Below are 27,814 nucleotides of genomic sequence, written 5' to 3' on the forward strand. Positions count from 1 at the left end.
TTCAACAAATGGTATTGGGAAAACTGGACTGCTACATTCAAAATGAAAAAACAAAAAAATAAAAAACAAAACCCCCAAAACAAGACCACTTTCTTACACCATATAGAAAAATAAATTCAAGACGGATTAAATGGGGAACCTGGATGGCATGGCCAGTTAAGTATCCAACTTTTGATCTCAGCTCAGATTTTGATCTGAGGGTCATGAATTCAAGCCCTGCACTGGGCTCCATGCTGGGTGTGGAGCCTACTTAAAAATAAATAATAAATAAAACCAAAAACAAACAAACAAAAAAACCCTAGATGGATTAAAGACCTAGATAAGAGACATGAAATCATAATAATCCTAGAATATAACAGACAGTGATTTCTTCAACATCAGCCATAGCAAATTCTTTCTAGATACATCTCCTGAGGCAAGGGAAATAAAAGCAAAAATAAAGTACTGGGACTTCATCAAAATAAAGATTTTCTGCACTGTGGAGGAAAATTAGCAGAACTAAAAGGCAACCTACCAAATGAAGATCTCTGTAAATGACATATCCAATGACGGGTTAGTATCCAAAATATAGAAATAACTGAAATAACCTGGGGAACCTGGGTGGCTCAGTCAGTTAAGCACCTGACTCTTGATTTCACTCAGGTCACGATCTCAGGGTTGTGAGAGTAAGCCCAGCATCTGGCTCCATGCTCATAGGGGAGTCTGCTTCTCTCCCTCTCCCCCTGCATGTGTGTGAACACTTTCTCTCTCTAAAATAAATAAATGAATCTTAAAAAAAAAAAAAAAAGAACTGATACAACTCAACACCCAAAACCATAAATAATCCATGGGCAGAAAACATGAATAGACATTTCTCCAAAGACGACATACAAATGGCCAACAGACATATGAAAGGATGTTCAACATCACTGGTCATTGGGGAAATGAAAATCAAATTTACAAGGAGAGTGGGGCATCTATATAGCTCAGTTGGTTAAGGGGCTGGTTCTGGATTTCAGCTCTGGTTTTGATCTCAGGGTCTTGGGATCGAGCTACATTGGGCTCCCTGCTCATCAGGGAATCTGTTTGAGGATTCTCTCTCCCTCTCTCTCTGCCCCTCCCTTGCGTATACACACACACTCTCTAAAATAAATCAATAAATCCTTTTTTTTTAAAAAACAGATTTTATTTATTTGACAGAGAGAGAGACACAGAGAGAGAGAACACAAGCAAGACCCTGGCATCTTGACTTGAGCTGAAGACATATGCTTAAGGACTGAGCCACCCAGGTGCCCCTAAATCAAAAAATCTTAAAAACAAAACAAAACAAAAACCCGAAGAGGAGAAACCACCTCACACCTGTTGGAATAGCTAAAATCAAAAATATAAGAAATAACAGGTGTTGGTGCAGATGTGGAGAAAAAGGAACCCTTGTGCACTGTTGGTGGGAATGCAAATTGGTGCGGCTACTGTGGAAAAGTGTGAAGATTCCTCACAAAATTAAAGACAGAACTGTCCTAGGACCCAGTAATTGCACTACTGAGTTTTTACCCCCCAAATACAAATACACTAAATTAAAGGGATACATGCACCCCTATGTTTACTGCAGCATTATTTACAATAGCCAAACTATAGAAGCAGCTCAAGTGCTCTTTGACAGATGAAAAGATAAAGATGTGGTGTATATATAGATAATGGAATATTATCTGGCCATAAAAAAGAATGAAATCTTGCCATTTGCAATGATACAGAGATGTAAAGACAAGTATCTCATGATTTCACTCAAACAAAAATATCCCTTCCTCATGTCCTGTCACAGCCTAAGTGTTCCTCTGAAGAAAGGACAAACAAAAAAGGAAACTTAAGAAAAGTCAGGGTAACAAAATTAAGAAAATAAAGGCAGAAATGGATAAACAAAATCCATTAATAAATGCAAGCATAATAAAACATGAAATCAAGAATTTATTAAGTAAAAACAGATTTTAAAAAATCCTTTAGTGGAGACCCAAGCCTCCATTCCCCACAAAACGATCAACAATTAAAGAGCTGTATGTGAAGAAAAACAGTTCTGGGAGAGCTCTGGAATCCACTCAAGATATGTGAGTGACATAGAAAACCCTGAGAACTACAAAAGAGAAAGACAACTTCATTCATCTCTATCATTCCATCTACCAAGGTGACATTGCTCAGAGCCAAGAGGAAACTTCCCAGCTAGAAAGAGTTCCCTTCACCAGGTAACAAGAATGGGATGAGTGACCAGCTTATCTAGCCTTTTGGGGCACTGCAAGAAGGTCCCGTTTTAGTTTCACTTTATAATGGCAAGCTGAGATGTACAGAGATGGCTAGGAACAAGGAAGAGAAGTGGGAACTACCAAGAGCAGCCATGCAGTGGGAGTGATTGTGGTTCACAGTGACCTGCTTTACAAACTCACCTGTGACTGGTGCCCTGCACCACCAGACATGGAATCACAGCATGCTCCACTGTTGCTCCACCCACAGGTAAGTCTTCCCTTACTGAAGTCAGTCCAAAAAGTCTCTAAGAAGTGATTCTTTTTTCAGGTGTGTAGACACCTATTGAAGGCTACAGGGATCACCAAGAATCAGGAAAAATGTCTCTCTCAGAGAAATATAGTAAACTTTTAGGAACTGGCAAAAAAAATCGAGAACTAAGAATTGCCCAACAAAGAATTCAAAGTAATTGCTCTATGGATGCTCTGACAGCCGTAAGAGAAGAGAAATAAGCAATTTAGTGTATCAGGAAAACAAAAAGAACAAAATGAGAAGTTCAACAAAGAGAAAACAAAAAGGAACCAAAAAGGTTTTGGTGCTAAAGAATACAATGAGTGAACTGAAAAATTCAACAGAGAGGAGCTTCAACAGACTAGACCAAGCAGAAGAAAGAATATGAGAGCTTGAAGACAGATACTAGAAATTAGCTAATTGGAGGAGAAAGAAAGTGAAAAGAATGAAGAAGGCAGCCTATGGAATTTCTGGGACACCAAATAGAAATAATGTATGCATCATTATAGTCTCAGAAGGAAAAAGTAGAAAGCTTATTTAAAGAAGTAATGGCTAGAGGACTTCTGGGAAGATGGTGGAGTCAGACAAGCTCACCTCGTCCCATGCACACAACTGGATAATACTCACATCAGTGTAAATAACCCAGAAAATGAACCAAAGACTGGCAGAACAGACTCTCCACAGTTAAAAGTAGAGAACAGGTGACATCAAAGTGTGTAGAAAGGGTGGAGATGCAGTCAAAGCCACAAGGCTGTCTGTGGAAAGGAGGGATGCCATGCACACAGAGAAGGGAGAGACTGACATTCACTCCAGGCACAGGGAACCTCTACTAGGAAGATGAATCTCTGTAACACTTTGCTTTGAAAACCAGAGGGGACTAATTTTGCAAGCTCTTACAATCAGTGGGCTTAACATCTGGAACTTTAAAAATCAGTGGGCTTGGCTGTCTGAGAGCTGGAGGTCAATAGGAACCTGAGTCCCTACCCTTAAAGAAGCAGTACAACAAATAGCCCTGTGTGGAGAAAAAGCACAGAAGCAGCAGTTGGAAAAATGCCTAGAGTATACAGGAAGGGGATTTACTTACTAGTCTCAGAGTATGTGTTGGAGGACTAGGGATTTTTGGAGCGGAGGGATCTTTAGGAGACTTTTCCAGGACAAAGGAGGTGGCAAGTATCATTTACCTCCCCCATACTCCTAGCCTAGACACATAGACAACTATGGGATCAGTGCAGTGCTAATACTTTCCACTTAGCTTGCTAACAGTGTATCCCCCTCCTTTTACAGACCTACCCCCTCTGACCTGGCAGGTTCCCTCCTGAGCAGACCAGTGCTGGCACTATGCCCCACCACCTCTTTCTCCTGAGGACTGGTCCCCTCCAGCTCTGTGGCAGTTTTCTAAAGTGGCTCCAGGTATCTTCCCACAACAGACCTACGCAAACCTTGCTAATGCTATGCCCCTGCCCCTGTATTCTCCTGAAAACTGAGCCCCCCCCAATATGCCCTTGGCCAGGGTCCATCTGAAGCGAAGCCATAAGCCTGGCAGTGTGCAAGCAGCCCTGACAGATACCAGCATCACTCCAAAGTGACTTTTGTCCTAGGGTAAGGGGAAGATAAACCAGACACATCAGTCCTACTGCAGCCCTAGCAGTGGGCTGCGGGCAGACATTGGTGTGTCTACAGGCCCTACCCATCAATGAAAATATTTCAGGCAACAACACAGGGAAGGTGCTCAGCATTTTCCTGCTACTGCATCTCTGGCAAACATCTGGTCTGACTCAAATCAAGCCTAAGCAGCCCCCAACTGATCCACTTATAACACATAAACAAAACCCTGCCCCCAAAGGCAAAGAAAGCCATTGCAGATGACTGGTCTGAAGGCAAATACTGCTCAGCCACAGCAGTAGGATGCATACAACACATGTAAGAGACCCCCCTGAAGCGCCAGGTGAACAGGGGGACACTGCACGGCAGGGCACTATAGAACCTCTTCTTCATTAAGTCCATTACTTTCAAGAGCAGGAGACGTGGCTGACTTACCTAATGTATAGAAATAGACATAAAGGAAAAAAGAAAAAAAGCCAGACACAGAAAGAGCAAATGAACAGACAGATGACTATATCCCAAATGAAAAGACAGGACAAAATCATAGCGAGAGAGCTAAACAAAACAGATAACATGCCTGACAGAGAACTTAAAAGTCATCATCATAAAAATACTTACTGGACATGAGAAAAGAGTAGAGTACCTCAGTGAGACCTTCAAAAAAGAGACAGACATAAAAAAGAACCAAACAGAAATGAAGACTTTAATAAATGAAAATAAAAATACAATAAATGGAATAAATAGTAGACTAGAAGCAGCAGAAGAATGGATCACTGACCTGAAGAACAGATAATGGAAAGACATCAAGCTGAACTGGAGAGAGAGAAAAAAAAATTTAAATAGCCTTAGAGAACTTGGCAACACCATCAGTGTAAGAACATTCATATTATAGGGATTCCAGAAAGAGAGAGAAGGGGCAGAAAGTTTATTTGAAGAAATGAAAGCCAAATCTGAGGAAGGAAACAGAAATCCAGATCCAAGAGACATAGAGAGCCCCCAAGAAAACCAGCCTAAGAAGGTCCACATCAAGACACACAGTAATTAAGATGGCAAGAAGTAGAATTTTTAAAGCAGCAAGAGAAAAGAAAAGAGCTACATAAACAGGGAACCCTATAAGGCTACCAGTGGATTTTTCAGCAGAAACTTTGCAGGCCAGAATGGAGTGCTGAATTCAAAGGGCTAAAAGAAAAAAACCTGCAATCAATACTCTATTCAGAAAGGCCACCATTTAGACTAGAAAGAAGATAGAGTTTCCCAGACAAATGAGTTAAAAAGGAACTCATCACCACTGAACTATCCCTACAAGAAATGTTGGGGCACCTGGATGGCTCAGTGGGTTAAGCCTCTGCCCTCGGCTCAGGTCATGATCTCAGGGTCCTGGGATTGAGCCCTGCATCGGGCTCTCTGCTCGGCAAGGAGCCTGCTTCCTCCTCTCTCTGCATGTCTTTCTGCCTGCTTGTGATCTCTCTCTCTCTGTCAAATAAATAAATAAAATCTTTAAAAAACAAAAAAGAAGAAGAAATGTTAAGGTGGCAGGGGGAGTGTATACCTGGCTGGCTTAGTTGGTAGAGCATGCAACTCTTGATCTTGGGGGTCATGAATTTGAGCCCCATGGTGGATGTGGAGACTACTTAAAAAGAAACAGAAAAAGAAAAAAAATGTTAAAAGGAACTTTTTAGGAAGGGAAAGACTGTAAGTAGAAGTAAAAAGAGGAGAATGCGCAAAAGCAGTAAGATTAAGTATATCCATATAAAGCAGGCAAGGGCTTACAAAATAAAAGTAGTAAAGTATGAAACCATGTATCTTAAATGTAAGGATGGGAGAGGAAAAAATGAATTAAGTCAGTTAGAGAAAGACAAATACCAAATGGTTTCACTCATATGTGAAATTTAAGAAACAAAACAAATGAACAAAAGAGATAAAAAAGCAAAAAAAAAAAAAAAAAGACTCTTAACTATAGAGAACAAATTGATGGTTTCCAGAGAAGAGATGTGTAGGGGGATGGGTGAAATAGGTGAAGGAGATTAAGAACACACTTACAATGATGAACACTGAATAATGTACAGAATTAGTGAATCACTATATTGTAAACCTGAAACTAATATAACTCTGTATGTAACTATACTGAAATTAAAAAAAAAAGGAAGGGATATTACTGAAATAAATATATAAAGAAATAATGGGTGAAAACCCCAAATGTGGGGAAAGCTCTGTACATCCAATTTAAAGCTAACAGGTCACCTAAAAATTTTAACACAAAAAGATCTCCTCTTTTAATACAAAAAGACCTGTGTAAAATAAAAAAAATAAAGAAAGAAGTTTAAAGACAGCAAGAGAAAAATAATTTCTCTCATACAAGGGAATTCCATAAAGCTATCAGATCTCAGCAGAAACTTTGTAAGCCAGGAGAGAAAGGATGATATATTCAAAGTGTTAAAAGAAATAAACTGGAAAACAAGAACACTTTTTTTCCTCCCTCAGAAATAAAGGTGAGATAAATACTTACCTTAAAAAAAAAAAAAAAAAGCTCAGAATTTTTATCACCACTAAGCTGTCTTACAAAAAATGTTGTAAGTAGTTCTTTAAGCTGAAATGCAAGGTTGCGAATTATTAACATGAATATATAAAAAATATACAAGATAATGGTAAAGGTAAGCATATAGTTAGATTCAGAATACTCTAACATTATAATATGGTGGTGTGTTAAACTTAACTCTAGTATAACTGTTAAAGGACAAATGTAATAAAAAAAATAGCTACAGTGAAAACAATTTGTTAATGGATACACAATATATAAAGACGTAAATTTGGACACTGAAAACCATAAAAAGGTAGGGGTGAATAAAAGGATACTTTTTGTATGTGATCGAAGTTTTTATCAGTGTCAACTATAGTATATACAAAATCTTTTATGTAACCATCATAGTAGTCACAAAGCAAAAGTGTATTACTATGGAAAGCCATCAATTCACAAAGAAGAGGAGCAAGGGAGGAAAAAAAAAAGGACAAAGGGAACAAAATAGTCAAAAAACAATTATACATTGAATTCTCCAATCAAAAGATACAGACTGCTTAGATTAAAAACAAACAAACAAACAAACAAACAAACAAAAAACCAACAAAAAGCAAGAACCAACCAGATGCTGCCTATAAGAGATTTGCATCTGATTTAAGGACACACACAGGCTCAAAGTGAAGGGATAGAAAAAAGTATTCTATGAGAGTGAATACCGAAAGAAAGCAGGTAGCTACAGTTACATTAGACAAAGTACACTCTAAGCCAAAAATGGTAACAAGAGACAATAAAAAAGTCATTATATAATGAAAAGGAAGCCAATTTATCAAGAAAATATAACAGTTAAAAATATGTATGCACCCAAAACTGGAGCACCCACATAAATCAAGCAAATACTAATAGATCTGAAGGGAAAAACTGACTCCAATACAATAAACAGGGAAGTACAATATGACACTTACAGCAATGGATAGATCCTGGATATAGAAAATCAGCATGGAAACATTATACCTAAACCATACTTTATAGATCAAATGGATCTAACATCTTTTACAGAACATTCTATTCAACAACAGAACACACATTCTTCTCAAACACAGAACATTCTCTAGGACAGATCATATGATAGGTCATAAAACAAATTTTAGCAAATTTAAGAAGACTGAAATCATATGAAGGATCTTCTCTGACCAAATGGTAAGAAACTATACACTGACAGGAGGAAAACTAGAAAATTCACAAATATGTAGAAATAAACTCTTCAACAGCTAATGAGTCAAAGAAGAAAATGGAAATTAAAAAAAATGCTGAAACAAAAATGGAAACACAATATATCAAAACCTATAGGATGTTGCAAAGGTGGTTCTAAGAGAGATGTTTATACAGTAAATGCCTACATTAAGATAAAAGAAACATCTCAAACAACTTAACTTTACATTCAAGGAACTAGAAAAAAGAATAAATAAGAGATCACAGCAGAAATAGAGACCAAAATAGAAAAGATTAAGAAACCTGAGAGAGGGTTCATTGAAAAGAACAAACCTTTACTAGACTAAGAAAAAAGAAAAGGATTCAAATGAGAGATGAAAGAGGAAGCATTACAATTGACACCACAGAACTATAAACTATCATAAGAAACAACTATGAACAAATGCATACCAACAAACTGGATAACCTAGAAGAAACGGATACATTCCTAGAAACATATCACCTACCAAGACTGAATCATGATGAAATTAAAAATCTGAATAGACCAGTAAGTAAAGATATTATTTTTTTTAAAGATTTTATTTATTTATTTGACAGAGAAATCACAAGGAGGCAGAGAGGCAGGCAGAGAGAGAAGGGGAAGCAGGCTCCCCGCTGAGCAGAGAGCCCGATGTGGGGCTCGATCCCAGGACCCTGGGATCATGACCTGAGCCAAAGGCAGAGGCTTTAACCCACTGAGCCACCCAGGCACCCCAGTAAGTACACCCAGGCACCCCAGTAAGTAAGGATATTAACAAGTAATCAAAAACTTGCCAACACAAAGAGCTCAAGACCAGATTCAATGGTGAAATCTACCAAACATTTAAAGAATAATTAACACTAATTCCCCTCAAACTCTTCCAAAATACTGAGAAGAGAACATTCCCAAATTCATTACAGGAGTCATACATAACCCTGATTACCAAAGCCAGAGAAGGACACTACAAGAAAGTTATAGACCAATATCCCTGATGAATATAGATGCAAAATTTTTCAACAAAATATTTGCAAGCTGAATTCAACAATATATTAAAAGAATCATATACTATGACCAAGTGGGATTTATCCCCAGGATGCAAGGATGGTTCAACATCCAAATGAATTGTGATATACCATATTAATAGAGTGAAAGACAAAAGTCATATGATCATTTCAAAAGGCAGGAAAATGGTTTGACAAAATACATCTTTTCATGATTAAAAACATTAAACGAACTGGATATAAAGGAAATGTATTTCAAAATCACAAAGGCCATATATGACAAACCCACAGCCAACATCATACTGAATGGTGAAAGACTGAACTTTTCCTCTAAGATCAGGAACAAGATAAGGATACCCAGTCTTATCACCCTGTTCAACATAGTACCAGAAGTCCTAGCCAGAGCAATCAAGCAAGAAGAAATACATAAATAAAAGGCATCCAAAGTACAATGGAAGAAGTAAAACTGGCTCTACTTATAGATGATATCACCTTAGATATAGAAAATCCTAAAGAGTCTACCAAAAAACTGTTAGAACTAATCAACGAATTCAGTAAAGTTGAACGATACAAAATCAACACCCAGAAATCAGTTGTTTGTATACATTAACAATAAAACATCTAAAAAAAATCCTATTTACCACAGTATCATAAACAATACTGAATGATAGATTTAACTGAGGTGGAAGAATTGTGCATTGAAAAGGACAAGACATTGATGAAAAAAACTGAAGACACAAATGTAAAGATATCAAACGTTTGTGGAATGAATATTGTTAAATGTCTGTACTGCTCAAAGCCGTTAACAGATTCAGTGGCTATCCTGATCAAAATCCCAATGGCATTTTTCAAAGAAACAGAAAAAAAAATCCTGAATTTGTATGGAGCCATAAAAGACCCTGAGTAGCCAAAGCAGTCCTGAAAAGGAAGAACAAAGATGGAAGTACCTCATTTACCGATTTCACACTAAAGTATCAAACTATAGTGATCAAAACATTCCATTTCTGGAATCTTAAAGGGATACCTGCATTCCCACAATCACTGCAGCATTATTCCTAATAGCCAAGATATAGAACAGCCAAACTGTACATCAAAATATGAACTGATGAAGATGTTGCATACAGGTACACTGTACTTTTTTAAAAGTTTGCAAGACATTTTGCTTTTATGAAAGATCTACATTAGTACCTGTTTCTGCTAAGCAAAATAAATCTGAAGAGGATTTTTACTTTATGAGAAAAGGCAAAACGTGAAAGTAGTATTCAGCATTTATTTCACAGCAAGCCCTCACAGAGGTGGCATGTACCCCAAGCAGCCAAGAGTGTCACTGCTAAGCTCTCCTGAGAACTACATTTTGTATCTCAGCATCAAGCTCCTTGCCATAGCTTTGAACTGTGCCTGTGGGCATTTGTGCTTTACCGCGATTTATTCTGGGCAGCCTTCTTAGCAAGATCTGTGTGTTCTAGGTATCAGAAAAGCCAAGAAGAGGTCACTTATTGGGTCTGGGAATGCTCAAAAAATCTTCCATATAAATGAATGGTAACTGCTTTTTTGATTTATGCCATTTGAGTTTACAGAAGATTTCACAGGAAGGCTCTATTTTTGGGTAGTGGACAAAACCTGTATATATACAATGGAATATTATTTAGCAATGAGAAAGGAGGTCATCTACCATTTGTGACAACATGGTTGGATCCTGAGGGCATTATGCTAACTGAAGTTAAGTTAAACAAAGAAAGGTAAATATGGTATCAGTTATATGTGAAGTCTAAAACATCCAAACTCATAGAAATAGAGTACTTGTGGTGGTTACTAGGGTGTGGGGGGCTGGGGAAATAGGGAGACTGGTCAAAGGGTACAAACTTCCAACAAGATGATTAACAATTTTGGGTATCTAATGTATAATATGATTATAGTTAATAAAACTGTATTATATACTTTAAAGTTGCTAAGTGACGAGATCTTAAGTGTTCTCACCATTTAAAAAAAATAGTAATTATGTGACATGATGGAGGTTTTAGCTAACACTCTTATGGTAATCATTTTATAATACATGAGTGTATCAAATCAACACATTGTATATCTTAAACTTACATAGTGTTATATGTCAATTATGTCTCAATAAAGCCAGAAAAAATTATTTAACAAATATCACAAAAGAAGAAAAAATAAAAATTTAAAAGGAGGCATTAACATCTGAAAAACTTAAATTGTACAGAAAGTTCAATGTATATGTTTTAATATATTTAATATATGTATGTATGTATGTGTATATATATATATAGTTTTTAAAGATTTATTTATTTGACAGACAGAGATCACAAGCAGGCAGAGAGGCAGGCAGAGAGAGAGGGGGAAGCAGGCTCCCTGCTGAGCAGAGAGCCCAATGCGGGCCTTGATCCCAGGACCCTGGGATCATGACCTGAGCCGAAAGCAGAGGCTTTAACCCACTGAGCCACCCAGGGGCCCTATGTATATATTTTTAATATTTAAACCTTTGATGAAATACAAGATTTAGGAAAAAGATATAAATTATCAAAACTGACTAGCACTCAAGAATAAGTAGCTGAAAGCGAAATAAGTTAATCAGAGAAAGATAATTATCATATGATTTCACTGATAGGTGGAATTTGAGATACAAGACAGAGCATTATAGGGGAAGGGAGGGAAAAATGAAACAAGATGAAACCAGAGAGGGAGACAAACTATAAGAGACTCTTAATCTCAGGAAACAAACTGAAGGTAGCTGGAGGGGAGGGAGGTGGGCGGGATGGGTTGGTGGGGTGATGGACACCGGGGAAGGTATGTGCTATACTGAGTGCTGCGAATTGTCTAAGACTGATGAATCACAGACCTGTACCCCTGAAGTAAGTAATACATCATATGTTAATTAAAAAAAAACCAAGTAGCTGGAGCTGCAATGTGTTTAGTTACTGGGTGCTTAGGTGTTCTAGGTACCAACTACACGCATGGTACTGTGTTGACTTGTCTTTTCTAATTTATTCTTCGCCATAAATTAGAAAGTGGAACTATTATTATGCCATTTTACAAATGAAAAAATTGAGGCTCAGGTAGATTAGGCAATTTGCCCACAGTCACGTAGATAGTAAGCACGAATCTAAAAAGTTATCAAAAATTAACTCCCCTAGGATCCAGGACCAGAAAATTGTACTAGTATTTTCTTTTAACCTTTCTAATCCCCTGTCCTCAAAGAAATAAACTTCCTAATCCCAAAGAAACCATTAAGTATTCTAGAACACTAAAGAAGAGGAAGTTTCTGGAAGAAGAAAAGTTACTACAAAGTTACAGGGGGAAGAAAACCATAAAAAGAAATGGAAAATTAGAGGTGCCTGGGTGGCTCAATGGGTTAAAGCCTCTGCCTTTGGCTCAGGTCATGATCCCAGGGTCCTGGGCGCAAGCCCCACATCGGGCTCTCTGCTCAGCGGGAAGCCTGCTTCCTCCTCCCTTTCTCTCTCTCTCTGCCTGCTTGTGATCTCTGTCTCTGTCAAATAAATAAATAAAATCTTAAAAAAAAAAAAGAAATGGAAAACTACCTAATTCACTTTATTTAGCATAAATTGGATACGAAAATCTGATAAAGATATTTTGTATCCAAAAAACTGGATACAAAAATCTGATAAAGATCTGATAAAGATATTTAACAAACAAAAGCAAAACTGAACTACAGACCACCATTTCCCAATGTTTTCCACATCAAAGCTATCATTATTGAAATTTACCCAATTTTTTTTATAAGAACCCTTGAAAAATCTAGAAATAAAGCATGCTTCTTCAACATAATAAGGATTACCTATCTTAAGCCAATAGTGAATATAATCCTTAATATAAATTTTAGAGACATTTGCACTCAAATCATAAACAAAACATACACGCCCACTCTCATCACTATACCATCGGGTATGAAAATCTAACTAAAATAAATGGAACATGAAATAAACAGGAAATAAAATCAACAGAAAAAAGACCACAAAATATCTGCAGACAAATTTCTGCATGAAAAACCCAAGACTTGGGGTGCCTAGGTGGCTCAGTGGGTTAAGCCTCTGCCTTCGGCTCGGGTCATGATCTGAGGGTCCTGTGATCGAGCCCCGCATTGGGCTCTCTGCTCAGTGGGGAGCCTGCTCCCCTCCAACCCCTGGTCTCTCTGCCTGCCTCTCTGCCTACTTGTGATTTCTCTGTTAAATAAATAAAATCTTAAAAAAAAAAAAAAAAAGAATAGTTAGCTAGAAACAAACTGGCAAATTCAAGAATTAAACCTGAGATTAAAAAAAAAAGTGTCACTTAAAAATCTCATCTCATACGATGCATCAAAATAATTAGGGATGGATTAAATAGTTATGTGAAAAAGAAGACAGACCATATAAATCAGAAGGAAATACAAGTATATATTTGACTTTTGGATGGAAATTATATCAATAAGATAACAGATCACAAAAGAAAAAAAGTTGGACTAGTTAAGCCTCACAAAATTGTGCACATCAAAAACCATCATAAGCACAGTTAAAAATCAAACTAAAATGTGGAAAGTCCACCATAAATACAACTAAACAATGGTTTGCATCTGTACTACAAAAGGAGCTTGTGGAAATAAGGAAAAGACTAATAGTTCAATAGAAAAACTTGCAAAGACTATTGACAATTTACAGAAGAATAAATACAAAACACTAATAAATATATGAAAAAAAACCAGTAAATAAAAGAAAACTAAAGATTTTTTTGCTGAATTAGAAAATGTTATATGCACCTGATGAATCACTAAATTCTACTTCTGAAACTGATAACACACTGTGTTAATTAAACAGAATTCAAATAAATTTTTTAAAAAAGAAAATATTTAAAAGCTCAGGAATAATTATTGCTGAGAAGGTCCAAAGGGACAGAAACTTTCAGAAACTGCTGATGGGAGATTGGTATGCTCTTTTTGGAAAGTAACTGGGCACTGTGTATCAAGATTTTCAATATGTTCATAACCATTAAACAGGCATTCCATTTCTAGAAATAATCAGAAATGGTTACAGAGTGATATATCAATGTAATAGTCAAAATGTTATAAAATCCAAAAGTGCAGAAATAACCTAACTGCCCAACAGCAAGGGAATGGCTGAGTAAAATCAAAGTACATCTAAATGATTAAATATTACATAGCAATTAAAAATAACACAAAATTTTAATAAAGTACAAAAATATTAATATAATGCTAAATAGGGAAAAAGATAAAAACTGGGGAAAATATTTAAAAATGTTACTATTATCTCTTGGTAACTGAGTTATTCTTATGTTTTTCTGCAATTCCAAAAATTTTCTATAATAAAAATATATTGGTTATTTTTAGGGGGGAACCTTTTAAAAATTAGGTTTCTCTACTTAGGAAGTCAGACATAATCCATCACATGTGAAACTAGTTGACCAGGACAAAATTTAACAAGAATGGTTTTATAGTATATTTATCACATAGAAAACAAAATAACTGAATTTTAAGAAATCTTAGCTTTAAGTATAGGGGATGTTGGTATAGTAGGGCCATTTTCCTACTGTAAATCGCTTAAAAAAATCTCTTAGTAACACAGCCTATTATTTCTGCAATTTCAGTATACATAGTCAGCGTGGCTTATCATAATGCCTGGCATTCTGCTGCACTAGATGCATTTTTTCTAGTACTACATTAAGTAACAAATACAACCTAAACTATCATAATGATGGTAACATTCTGACAGCAGTTTTAATCTATCCTATGGTATGTTATCCCTGGAGAATTAATTCTTATTAGAACAGCATATAGATCTTTCCTTACTTAGGATGGGGTTATGCCCGAATAAACCCACTATAAATTGGAAATATCCTAAGTTGAAAATGCATTTAGTACACTTAACCTATTTAACATCATAACTTAGCCTAGCCTACCTTCAATAAGCTGAGAACATGTATATTAGGCTACATTGGGCAAAATCATCTGATACAAAGCCTATTTTATATTTATATAAAATACTATCTCCTGTAATTTATTGAATAGTATACTGACAGTGAAAAACAAAATGGTTTGAAGTATACTGGCTGTTTACCCTCATGGTCACACTGCTGCCTGGGAGTGTATGAGAGAGAAATGTATAGGAGTGTATCACTAGGCAGGGGGAAAAGATCAAAATTCAAAATCTGAACTATAGTTTCTACTGAATGCATATTGCTTTTCCATCATCTTAAAGTCAAAAAAATCCCACGTCAAACCATTAGAAGTTGGAGACTGTCAGTATAAAGCTGGCCAAACCCTGCATTATTCTATCTTATGAAAAAATATGATCTTTTCATTAATGTACGGTTTTAAGAGTAAATAATTTCACTGTAGAAGTATCCACAGAGTAGTCATTTTACATTACAAATTCAAAGCATTAATGTTTTTGGAGAAAAACTGCTAACTCATGTACTTCTTTCCTCCCTGAAGATTTATTTTAACATTTAAGAAACAATAATTTGTGGAGCTGGGAATCACTTCTTCCTTTTACTGTGTAAATGCTCCAAAGGTAATAACTAATTTAAACATGTAATCTAATAATATAAATCAGGTAACATCCCTACCATGATCTTGTTTAATTGATAAAATTGTTCTGTTTCTTGACTACTGGCTTTATTTTTTTAAAAACTCCATTTATTTATGAGAGAGGAAGAGAAAGAGAGAGGGCAAGAGTGGGAGGAGGGGCAGAGGGAGAAGGAGAAGCAGACTGCCTGATTAAGTAGGGAGCTCAACGCCGGGCTTGGGGCGTGATCCCAGGACCCTGGAATCATGACTTGAGCTGAGGGCAGACACTTAACCAGGCACATTTGAATACTGGCTTTAAAACTTCAGGGAAGTGTCATAAAACATTTTTAAGACGGTAACAAAATAAAAACTTTTTTCTTACTTTTAGACATATACTATGAAGTCTCTATTGAATATGCAGATATTTGTTTGTCCAACAGAATAACCATGCTGAGTGTGAGAACGCACATGTGTACATGGTGTGAGTTAGCGTGTGAATATGTCGTCAAAAGAAATGTTATATTTGGGTAGGAATTAGAGAGATCATTAGAGGTTGCACTAAGTAACATACAGAATTGCTGAATCACTATATTATATACCTGAAACAAATATAATACTGTATGTTAACTCTACGGCAACTAAAATAAACAGCATCTCTCCTACCAAAAAAACCCTCATTAACTTACTTTTTAAAATAACCACTACTTTATAGTTTCAAATACTCTAAAATACTGAATTAGAAGAGATAAAATCACTCTAGAAATAAAAGAAATGAGCCACACCTTTAATGAGCACCCTATCCTTGAAATTAGTTACTGCGACGTATGGAAGTAATGAGATAGAAAATACAATTTGTAATAAGAGTGAGATTAAGTTTTAGGTACTTACTGAGATTCAACTTGTTGTTTAATTTCTTGCCATTCTCCATATGGGTTTGATTTTTTATGAGCTTTGGATTTTTCTTCATTTGGACCTGATGAATCTTGTTCTTGGTTATTTTTTTCTTTTTGTGTTTCTGGTTCAGTTCCTTTATCACTATTTTTACTTTTTTCCTGAAATGTCAAAGTCAAGAAATAACATACTTCAAGCAAAACTACAGGGACACAATTTCTTTAACATAATCTTACTGATTTATAAATAATAATATACTAACTCAATATTTTTAATTTGCACATAACAAACAAAAACACATAAAAGAATTTTAAATTTTAATGCTTGATTAGGTTTTTTAATATGTCAGATGTTAAGATACAATGGGCCAAGGCTGGTTTTTAAAGTAATCTAGTATGATTCAATTAATATTCTACAATTTTTAAAACATTTTATTTATTTCACAGAGACAGAGAGCATAAGCAGGGGGAACAGAAGGCAGAGGGAGAAGAAGAAGCAGGCTTCCTGCTGAGCAGACAGCCTGATGCAGGGCTGGATCCTAGGACCCTGGGATCATGACCTGAGCTGAAGGCAGACACTTAACTGACTGAGACACCCAGGGGCCCCAGTGTTCTCCAATTGAGGGCATATACTGGCCTTTTTTAGTCCTCTCTTCTCTTTCCTGCCTTTTCTCCTTAATTATATATCCAATAGTGATCTTCCCTTATATTGTGCCTTTTCTGAATTTAATGCCATGTCATTAGACCCTACTACACTATCTACTTAAAGAACTCCCATAATCTATCAGTCTTAACTGAAATCTGTCTTCACATTGAGGTGACTGCTAAAGCCTTAAAGGAATTATAACTGGTAACTATGTGAAATGAGAAAGAGACAAACCCTTGATTAGAAGGAGATCCCATGGGAGCCCTTGGGTAGGGCTAGTATTTTTATGGCACTCCTTCACCTGGGAAAACAAAGCTCAACGATTCAGTTAAACAAACGGACCATACACTAGATTTCACTCTCTCTGCAAGATGCACAACCATGGGTGGCAGTCTTAGGACACTGCTCTGTAATTCTCTGAATGGATATTAACTCATTCCCTCATTCTGTTCCATCATAAAACTAGGAGGCAGTATTCACTTTCTCTTAGCATTCTGGGCAATTTCTAGGCTGTGACCTTTTTTTTAAAATAAAAGACTTTTACTGAGATCATAATGTATGCTTTGATTATAATGCAATGTAATAAATGCCTCCTCCTGAGGTTCATATCACCTTCCTCACACGATAATGACTTTTGGCCTCTACTCCAGATTCACTGATAAGTTTAACCATGCTCTTTCTATTCAAACCCATCAACCTAGACCTTAAAAATTCCCTAGCCTGTTTTGTGAGCTTCACAATCAATGACTCCGGCCTTCAACTATATTTCAGTTGCTTAATGTTTATATAAGACATTTTCCCTCATATATAGCACATAGGTAGTATTTAAATATTAAATCCTTACATCAATGTACCTTTTAGTTTGAACTATGTCATCACTCAAAAATGCCCTACCTGTGAAATTTAAAATTCCAAAAGCATCACCACATTTAACCACAGTAAGTTTTTCTTTTGGCTTTCTGGCTTCCTTACTTCTAATATACCTCCTGTCCAACCTTGTTACCATCTCTAATGCCTTAACTTCTCCTTGTTTTCTGTGTTTGTTGACCTCATCTAGATCTTACATCATTACAGAGCTTCACATCCACAGGGAATCATTTTATTTTTTATTTTTTTTTTTTAAGATTTTTATTTATTTATTTGACAGAGAGAGATCACAAGCAGGCAGAGGCAGGCAGAGAGAGAGGAGGAAGCAGGCTCCCTGTCGAGCAGAGAGCCTGATGTGGGGCTCGATCCCAGGACCCTGAGATCATGACCTGAGCCGAAGGCAGCGGCTTAACCCACTGAGCCACCCAGGCGCCCCTCATTTTATTTTTTTTATTTTTGATCCTTTTTTTAATCAATATGGTAAGTGTACTCTTTATTTCTCATCACCTATTTCACCCATCCCCCCTACCCACTTTCCCTCTGGTAACCATCAGCTTGTTCTCTGTAGTTTAAGGTCTGTTTCTTGGTTTAAATAGTAAAGGTCTGTTTTTTGTTTTAACTTTCCCTCTCTCTCTTTTTCCCCCACTGCTTGTTCGTTTAGTTTCTAAAATTCCACACAAGTGAAATCATATGATACTTTTCTTTCTCTGACTTATTTCACTTAGAATTATACTCTCTAGCTCCATCCATGTCACTGCAAATGGCAAGATTTCATTCCTTTTTATGGTTGAGTAATATTTCACTGTATATATATACACCATATCTTTATCTAGTTATCTGTCAGTGAGCATCTGGGCTGCTTCCATAGTTTGGCTATTATAAACAATGCTGTAATACACACATGTTACGTAATAAACATAAACAATAAAAACTTACTGTTTTTGTATTTTTGGGGTCAATACCTAGTAGTGCTGGATCCTAGGGCAGTTCTATTTTTAACTTTGTGAGGCACCTCTATACTTTTTTTTTTTTAAAGATTTTATTTATTTATTTGACAGAGAGAAATCACAAGTAGGCAGAGAGGCAGGCAGAGAGAGAGGAGGAAGCAGGCTCCCCGCTGAGCAGAAAGCCCGATGTGGGGCTCGAACCCAAGACCTGGGATCATGACCTGAGCCGAAGGCAGCGGCTTAACCCACTGAGCCACCCAGGCGCCCCACCTCTATACTTTTTTCCACAGTGGCTACACCAGTTTTATTCCCCCCAATAGTGCATGAGAAGGTTCCTTTCTCTCCACTTCCTTGCCAACACCTGTTATTTCTTGTTTTAGATTTTAGCCATTGTGACAGGTATGAGTGATTATTTCCTTGTCGTTTGGATTTGCATTTTCCTGATGATTGGTGATGTTAAGCACAGATTTTACACCCTTCATTAAAGAGCTCCATGTCTACACAGAATCACTTTGTAAACATTTTTTTTGCTAGCACCCTTAAGTATCTTTGTCTATTTGTCTCTTGTGTGGGACCTAAAAACCTCCAACACAACCTATCCAATCACTGGTCTGTCAAGTGTTACATGGGGGAGGGACCCCCACACAACCAGACTTCAAGTTATATTACAAAGCTGTAGTAATCAAAACAGTATGGTACTGGCACAAAAATAGGCACACAAATCCACGGAACAAAAGAGAAAACCCAGAAATGAACCCACGGTTTTATAGTCAATTAATCTTTGACAAAGCAGGAAAGAATATACAACAGGAAAAAGACCATCCTCACCAAATGGTATTGGGAAAACTGGTCAGGTAATGCAAAAGAATGAAACTGGACCAATTTCTTATACTATACAGATGAATAAATTCAAAATGGATTAAAGACCTAAATGTGAGGGGCATCTGGGTGGCTCAGTGGGTTAAGCCTCTGCTTTCAGCTCAGGTCATGATCTCAGGGTCCTGGGATTGAGCCCTGCATCAGGCTCTCTGCTCAGTGGGAAGCCTGCTTCTCCCTCTCTCTCTGTCTGCCTCTCTGCCTACTTGTGATCTCTCTCTGTCAAATGAATAAATAAAATCTCAAAAAACAAAAAACAAAACCAAAACCTAAATGTGAGACCTGAAACCATAAATCCTTTAAGAAAGCACAGGTAGTAAGGACTCTAACATTGGCTATAGCAACATTTTTCTACATATGTCTGAGGGAAGGGAAATAAAAGCAAAAATAAACTACTGGGACTACAATAAAACAAAAACCTTCTCCACAGCAAAGGAAACAATCAACAAAACTAAAAGGCAACTTATTGAATGGGAGAAGAGATTTTGCAAACGACATAGCCAATAAAGGGTTAATATCTAAAATATATAAAGAACTTATACAGATCAACATCCAAACAACAAAGAATCCAACTAAAAATGGACAGACACGAACAGAAATTTCTCTAAAGACAAAGAGATGGCTGGCCAACACATGAAAAAATGCTCAGCATCACTGATCATCAAGGAAATGCAAATCAAAACTATAGGAAAAAATGTTTATTGCAGCATTATTTACAACAGCCAAACTATGTAAGCAAAACTATGGAAGCCAAATCCCTAAGCAAACTGTGGAAGCCAAACCTCTATGTTTATTGCAGCATTATTTACAACTAACTAACTATGGAAGTAGCCCAGTGCTCACTGACAGATGAGTAAGATGTGATATATGAATATGTACTGGATTATTATTCAGCTGTAAAAAAAAAGGAATGCAAGGTTGCCATCTGCAACGACATGAATGGAACTAGAGTGTGTTAAGTGAAGTAAGTCAGAGAAAGATAAATACCATAGAATCTCACTTGTGTGGAATTTAAGAAACAAGCAAAGGGAAAAAATAGAGAGGGAGAGATAAACCAAGAAACAGACCCTTAAGTATAGAGAACAAACTGATGGCTACCAGAGGGGAGGTGGGTGGGGAGGGGGAGAAATAGGTGATGGGGATTAAGAAGTGCCTGTGTTGTGATAAGCGCTGGGAGATGTGCGGAATTGCTGAGTCACTAAACTAATATACCTGAAACTAATATTACACTGTATGTTAAGTGTACTGGAATTAAAAAAAAAATCACACAACCATACAAACTGGTAAGACTTCAGAATTTACAATACACAGTGTCAGCAGAGACTTTAACACTGCTTAATAATGTGTCTCTAGGTATTTCTTCCCCAGTCCTCAGTGGTTATTAAAAAGAAATAATTCAGCTACAAACGGCTGAGTAAATAATAGTGTATTCATACCACAGAACACTATCCATCCAATATTTTGGTGGATGAAAACTTATTGATGTTTTTGTGACAGATTAAATTTTAAAGCAATTAAGACCTTATCATAGTATGACTCCATGTTTTAATTTGAAGATTTTATTTATTTGAGAGAGAGCATGCACACGAGCAGGGGGGGTTGGGGCAGAGGGAGAGAGAGAGCAGGAAGCTTAATGTGGGGCTCAATCCCAAGACCCTAGGATCATGCTCTGAGCAGAAGGCAGATGCCTAACCAACTGAGCCACCTAGGTGCCCCCAGGATGACTCCATATTTTAAGATAATGTATGAGAGTCTGAATAAAAAAAAAAAAAAAAAAAAACCACACACACAAAAAAACTACAGACCGAGAAAACACCAAAATGTTACAGGCATTTCTCTGGGAAGTAGCAGGGTTATAGGTAGTCTGTCTTTGTTTATCTGTATTTTATAATATCTTATTTGCTTGAAATTAATAATATCTGTCCAGGTTGGATACTGGGTATAAACACTGTGAGATGGGGTAGCCTGGCTGCCTCAGTCGGTGGAGCATGTGACTTCTGACCTCAGGGTTGTTGAGTCCAAACCCCATGTTGGTTGTACTTTAAAAAAAAAAAAAAAAAAAAAAAAGGAGATATTACTTAAAAATAAAATCTCAAAGAAAATAATATAGGGGTGGAAATAGTTCATGTTTCCAATGGCCAGAGTGGAGAAACTTCATTAATATAAGGGGCACTGAGTGAAAGATGATGTGATTGTAAATGCAGAAAAGTCCTAATGACTCTACTAAAAAATGCTATTGGAACTAACAGTACATTTAATAAAGTTGCCAGAAATAATTACTATGTGATTTTTCTATATATTAGCAGTGAACAATTGGAAATTAAAAATTTTAACCTGTACCACTTATATTAGCATGAAACAATTACCCAGGGACAAATTTGACAAAATATATATGACATTGAAAACTGTAAAATATTGTCGAGAGAAATAAAAGCAGACTGAAATAAAAAGAAAAAAAATAAAAAGAACAACAATAAAGAAATATAAACATCATGAGATAGCTACTATAAGGGCTCTGCGACTGCTCCTCTACAAACTGGATACAGCCCTTAGCCCGAGTTCTACCAAGAATTATGGGGTACGCAGAAAAATTCCAGGCAATGACAAGATTTTAGATGTGGCCTGGAAGTACCCTCTCTCCAGCATCCTTGGACTTCCTTCACTACTCTGGCCAGTAATGTCATCTATGGATCAATGCTATGTGTCTTTTTTGCTTTGCCACCTGGGCTCCTAGAGTATTCCTGGAAAGATCACAAAGCAGGACTAGCAAGACTATAGAAATGTTTGATTTTACTTTTCTGCCATGGCTGGGGATTCAACAGCATCTGACAATCTTTTTACTTGGTTCATTTTCTCTCCCACCCCAGCTGAATGACTGTTTCAATTCATTAATGTTGTCAAGCTACTCAAAGCTCCTCATTCTCAGGAAGCAATCTTGATTTCTTTATAAATGAGTAAACTGAGGTTAAAAGGGCATGACTCGTTTCAATTTCCTCTCTGACACCAACTCATCCATAGTCCTACCTTCTTACAGAAAAGGAAAACCTTACCCTATCCAAAATGAGTTTATTCCTCGTTCAAGACCAACCTATCCACCTACCCTTGTTGGTATTCCCACTCCACCTCCTTTGGAGTCCCTCTAAATGAAAACATCATTACCACAAATCTCTCATGATTAAGAGTCAACGTGTAGCCATCATCCTGACAACCAATTTCTAGGTTTCATCTCTTATCCAAACCACATATAAACCGTGAACCACTTTTCATTCCTCTATAATTGCAGTTCTTTCTTTCTTAAGATTTTTTATTTATCACTTGACAGTGAGCGAGAGTACAAGCAGTGGGGTGGGGTGGGGAGAAGCAGATTCCCCACCGAGCAGGGAGCCTGATATGGGGGTCGATCCCAGGACCCCAGGATCATGACCTGAGCTGAAGGCAGATACTTAACTGAGACACTCATTTGCCCCTTTATTTATTTTTTAAAGTTTTTATTCAAATTCCAGTTAGTTAATATAGTCTAATATTAGTTTCAGATGTACAATATAATCTGAGTTCTGCCACCTCAAACCCTGGTGAAACTACTAGAAGGGCTTCATTTTTCTTGTTCTAGACCTAATTAATACTTGACACTCTATTCCCTTAGCTTCTTGGATCTTAAATTCTTCTGCTTCTCTGCATACCTTTCTAGCCATTCTTTTCATTATGAGCTCCTCTTTCCCTGCCTGTCACTTTAATGTTTAATGTTGCACAAAGTCATTTTCCTAGGTTATCTCACTCATTCTGAGATTTAAATTACTACCAGTATGCTGATGGTACTCAAATTAGCATCTCTAGCCTAGATACAGATACTCAGACTTGTATATTCAGACAGCTCTCTAGATGTTCCTGGGGTATCTCAAACTTAAGAGGTCTAAAAATGAACTGTCTTGCCATCAGATAGATACTGAAAGTGCTACAACATTTATCCATTTGCTAAAAATGTATGTCTTGGCTTTACTTCTATCTTCCACCAGAAAACTGAGTAAGTCTGCTGAGCTCTCAGTAAATTGGCAAAGTTCTGTAAAGAATAAATCAAAAACCTACCTTAAACTTTATTTTTGACTTTTGTGTTTCGGTAGAGGCCTCTTCTTTTTCTGCTTCCTCTTCTCCATCAGAATCACTATGAGAATCTGATGATTTAGACTCTTCTAGGGTACCACGTGATTTTTCACTGACCTTACTAGAAAGCAGATCGCCAGAGTGTGGAATGAAATCATCAGGTTTTTCCCATCTGGATTCTATTCAACACATTTTAATAGTCATGTTATTTAGTTACCAATTCTATTCCGAAGTAAATCCCAATATAACACTCCCTGTCATTTACAAATGTATTATTTTTTTGAACTTTTTTTTCCACAATATATTATTAAACAATAGCACTACATCTATTTTACACTATCACTTGATTAAGAAGATAATAAATAAGAGTTCCCAAAGCACTTGCTCTTTTATCTTTTGAGAGTTGATTTCAATCTGGATTCCAGACATATAAACTATAGCCCTAATGGAAAGAGAACTAAGAACTGGGCAACACCTTTGAAGGACTGTCACACTTTATCTGACACCAGTATCAGGAAACATGTGCTAATGAGTACACATTAGATTTCCTGGAATTTATTTATCACAAAGGTTTCCTGGGGTCCGCACAGAGTGAAATCATACTGTGAAGACCTGAATGAATATAATTTGTCATTTTTATACTAGGAAAAAAATAATCTCCATTGAACTCTACTGCCATCCAGTGGTTTACTGGGCTTTTAGTAAAATGACAGCCTGGTGGCGGGTATTAAGGAAGGCACATATTGCGTGTGGCACTGGGTGTTATACATAAACAATGAATCTTGGAACACTGGAAAAAAAAAAGATAGCATTTCTAATTATCTAACAGTCTCCATTTTTAGTATAATAAAAGGGAAAGGAATGGTAAGATTTACTGTCTAACTGAGATAGTTTTAAGAGTGAATCTGAGTTTTAAGAGTGAAAGGGGCTGGGGCGCCTGGGTGGCTCAGTGGGTTAAGCCGCTGCCTTTGGCTCAGGTCATGATCTCAGGGTCCTGGGATTGAGGCCTGCATCGGGCTCTCTCGGGCTCTCTGCTCGGCGGGGAGCCTGCTTTCTCCTCTCTCTCTCTATGCCTGCCTCTCTGCATACTTGTGATCTCTTTCTCTCTGTTTCAAATAAATAAATAAAATCTTTAAAAAAAAAAAAAGTGAAAGGGGCTGTATCAATAATTACACTTGTTATACATAAACTGAAACTGTTTGAGGGCAAAGCAGTTTGTATAGCCTCTTATTAAAAAAGGGTGTTTTCTAGGGCACCTGGGTGGCTCAGTCAATGGAGCATGCAACTCTTGATCTCAGGGCTGTAAGCTCGAACCCTACACTGGATGTAGAAGATTAGTTAAAAATAAAATCCTTAAAAAAAAAAGGTGTTTTCCAACATGAAAATAATTATTTCCTTGTCTATATTTCACATGATTAACAAACTTTCAGGAAATAATTTAGGCACCTACTATGTATTAGGTACTGTTCTGGGAACTTTAAAGATACCCGACCTTCACGACCCAAGAGTATACACGATCATCTCAGTTTTGCATAACAGTGGCTAGAGGTTCAGAGACTTGCCCCAGAATCATATAGCTGGTAACGGAAGAAGCTATACACTGAGGCCAGAACCAACTCTCCACCTATATTATATCACTATATTATTTTATCTTCAGAAAGATTCAGTTTTACCAAGCTAGAACCATTACTATTGTTGGGCAGGCTAGGTTATCTACTTGGAGGCTAACAAGGGCCTTTTCTTCCTAAAAGATTTAATGCTATGTGTTTGGATAGTACAAATTTAATAAATAATTAAATAAAGACTCTCAAACTTCTACTGATACTATACATATTTTGGTAAATTTAATTGTAGGAGAAACTATAATTACTTGCTGACCCATTTTATAAAATTAAATTAGAAAAAATGTTAACTTGAAAAACTTAGATAATAATTGACAACAGTTATGCATGTTTATAAATATTTACATATAACTGAAATATTACTGGGTTAGTAAAAGTGAAAATCTGACATTCTCAGCCACTGCTAACATAACTTGTTTTGTTTTTTAGAAAGGAAAAGGTAAGTCAAATTAGGTGATTTCTAAGGTACCTTTTAAGGTAATGAATATATTTCTACAATAATCATAATAAAAGTCAATAATGATAAAGTAAAAATGATCTTTAGAATTTGTGAATGGCACATCAAGTAAGAATAATGAGCAACACAGTATATTATATATGAAAATCTTCCTGTTCTTCCATTGTGTTGTTTTTAAATTACAAAAGTAATATACACATGCTATGGATATATGTTGATCGCTATACTAAAATTCCTAAGTTCCCTTAATCAGCAGGCTAATAAGCAGTTCCAGGTACAATTTTATATAGTTAGGATAATCAAAGGTCGTACTTACCTCCTGTTTCTGTATTATAATAGTAGGTATAACCATCTTCACTTACTCCTTCTACCCAAACAGTCTTCCCTGCTATCTAATGGGAGGAAATACCCAGCATAAATGGAAGATAATGATGTAGTTATACTATATTAAATAACTAAGGCATAGAGTCAGCTACTTTCCCTTTCCTCTTAACACCTGGGAATTAGAGAGGCAGTATTGACTATGGCCAGGAAGCCTGGTTTGTGTTAATTATGAACTAACTTTCAGAGAGAGAACATTGCACCTCTGAAAGACAGGAACAATTCTTTGCAGATGAACAGGGACATCTGAATGCAATGGACTATAAATTAACTGATGATATTTGCCCTGCATGGAGTTTTTAGGTAGATATCAATTTTTCACCTCCACCCAGTCTTCTCACAAAAGAATATAGGAAGAAAGGAACAAAGTGTGTGTAGGGAGCCTTATTTGGAAGTAAATTTGCTTAGCAGAACTCTTTTATAAAAAACCCAAAAACCAATCAGTTTAAAGAAAAGACACTAACAATATGCTTCAGTTACCTTTTTTAGGTTTCCTTGAAATCCTTCTGGTCTCTCCCATTGGGATGCTTAAAGCAAAATATACTTCATTAATACAATTTTTTCACTTCAAAAGAAAAACTTCTCAAAAAATTTAATTTGGCAAAAATTTATAGGACATTTAATGTGTACAAAACACTACAGGCCTATAGTTAAACACAGAATTGAAAAATAAAAAGAAACAATATACATCCCAATAGTATTATACAGAACATATGTGAATGATATTTAACCAAGAAGGAAAAACAGAATGAGGATTAGAAGTTACTGGGACTTCCACAAGAATTCTTGGATGCAGGTAAGATCTCGGAGAATTCAGAAGTTTGTTTGTTTTTTTTTTAAATTTATTTTTTTAAAGATTTATTTATTTATTTGAGAGAGAGAGCATACAAGTGAGTGTGTATGCCTGTATGCATGGGAGGCAGGGAAGAGGGAGAAGAGGGAGAGAACCCTAAGCAGACTACCTGGGGGATCACAGAACCTGGGCTTGATCCCACACCCCATTAGATGATGACCTGAGCCAAAACCAAGAGTTGGATGCTCAACTGACTGAGCCACCCAGGTGGCTCGACCTTAGGATCGAAAAGCTTTTTTAAAAGTTTATTATTAATATTTTTTTTAGTAATCTCTACACCCAACACAGGGCTCAAATGTATGACCCCCAATTTAAGAGTCATGTGCTTTTCCGACTAAGCCAGCCAGGTGTCCCAGGCTTGATGAGTTTTGAAGAAATGAGATGGTCGTTTGACATCCTAGGGAGGGGAGAGCGAGAAACAGAATGAATGACTTAAGAGGAACGAGATGAAAGATACAGGAATTAAAAACAAGTACACCTGACCCTTGAACAACATGGGTCTGAACTGTGCAGGTCCAATTACAAGCAGATTTTTTTCAATAAATATATTGGAAAATTTTTGAGAGATTTGTGACAGTTTAAAAAAACCTCACAGAAAGGGGCGCCTGGGTGGCTCAGTGGGTTAAAGCCTCTGCCTTCGGCTCGGGTCGTGATCCCAGGGTCCTGGGATCGAGCCCCATATCGGGCTCTCTGCTCAGCGGGGAGCCTGCTTCCTCCTTTCTCTCTCTCTGCCTGCCTCTCTGCCTACTTGTGATCTCTGTCTGTCAAATAAATAAATAAAATCTTAAAAAAAAAAAAAA

The 27,814-nt window shown here is 36.7% G+C and overlaps 1 protein-coding gene across 2 annotated transcripts in view; it reads right to left on the reverse strand.

Moving 5' to 3' along the window:
- The window catches only part of WBP4 (WW domain binding protein 4), a 68,367-nt gene that overhangs the window by 26,412 nt on the left and 14,141 nt on the right, over positions 1–27,814 (reverse strand). For both annotated transcript variants that reach the window (XM_047720069.1, XM_047720068.1), the window contains exons 6-9: positions 26,642–26,688; positions 26,097–26,172; positions 23,687–23,880; positions 16,266–16,429 (exon numbers count right to left, since the gene is read on the reverse strand). In XM_047720069.1, coding sequence (XP_047576025.1) covers positions 16,266–16,429; positions 23,687–23,880; positions 26,097–26,172; positions 26,642–26,688 — 481 coding nt within the window. The remainder of the gene's footprint in view (positions 1–16,265; positions 16,430–23,686; positions 23,881–26,096; positions 26,173–26,641; positions 26,689–27,814) is intronic.

This window comes from Lutra lutra, chromosome 3 (genome assembly GCF_902655055.1).
Source record: "Lutra lutra chromosome 3, mLutLut1.2, whole genome shotgun sequence".
Lineage (NCBI taxonomy): Eukaryota > Metazoa > Chordata > Mammalia > Carnivora > Mustelidae > Lutra > Lutra lutra.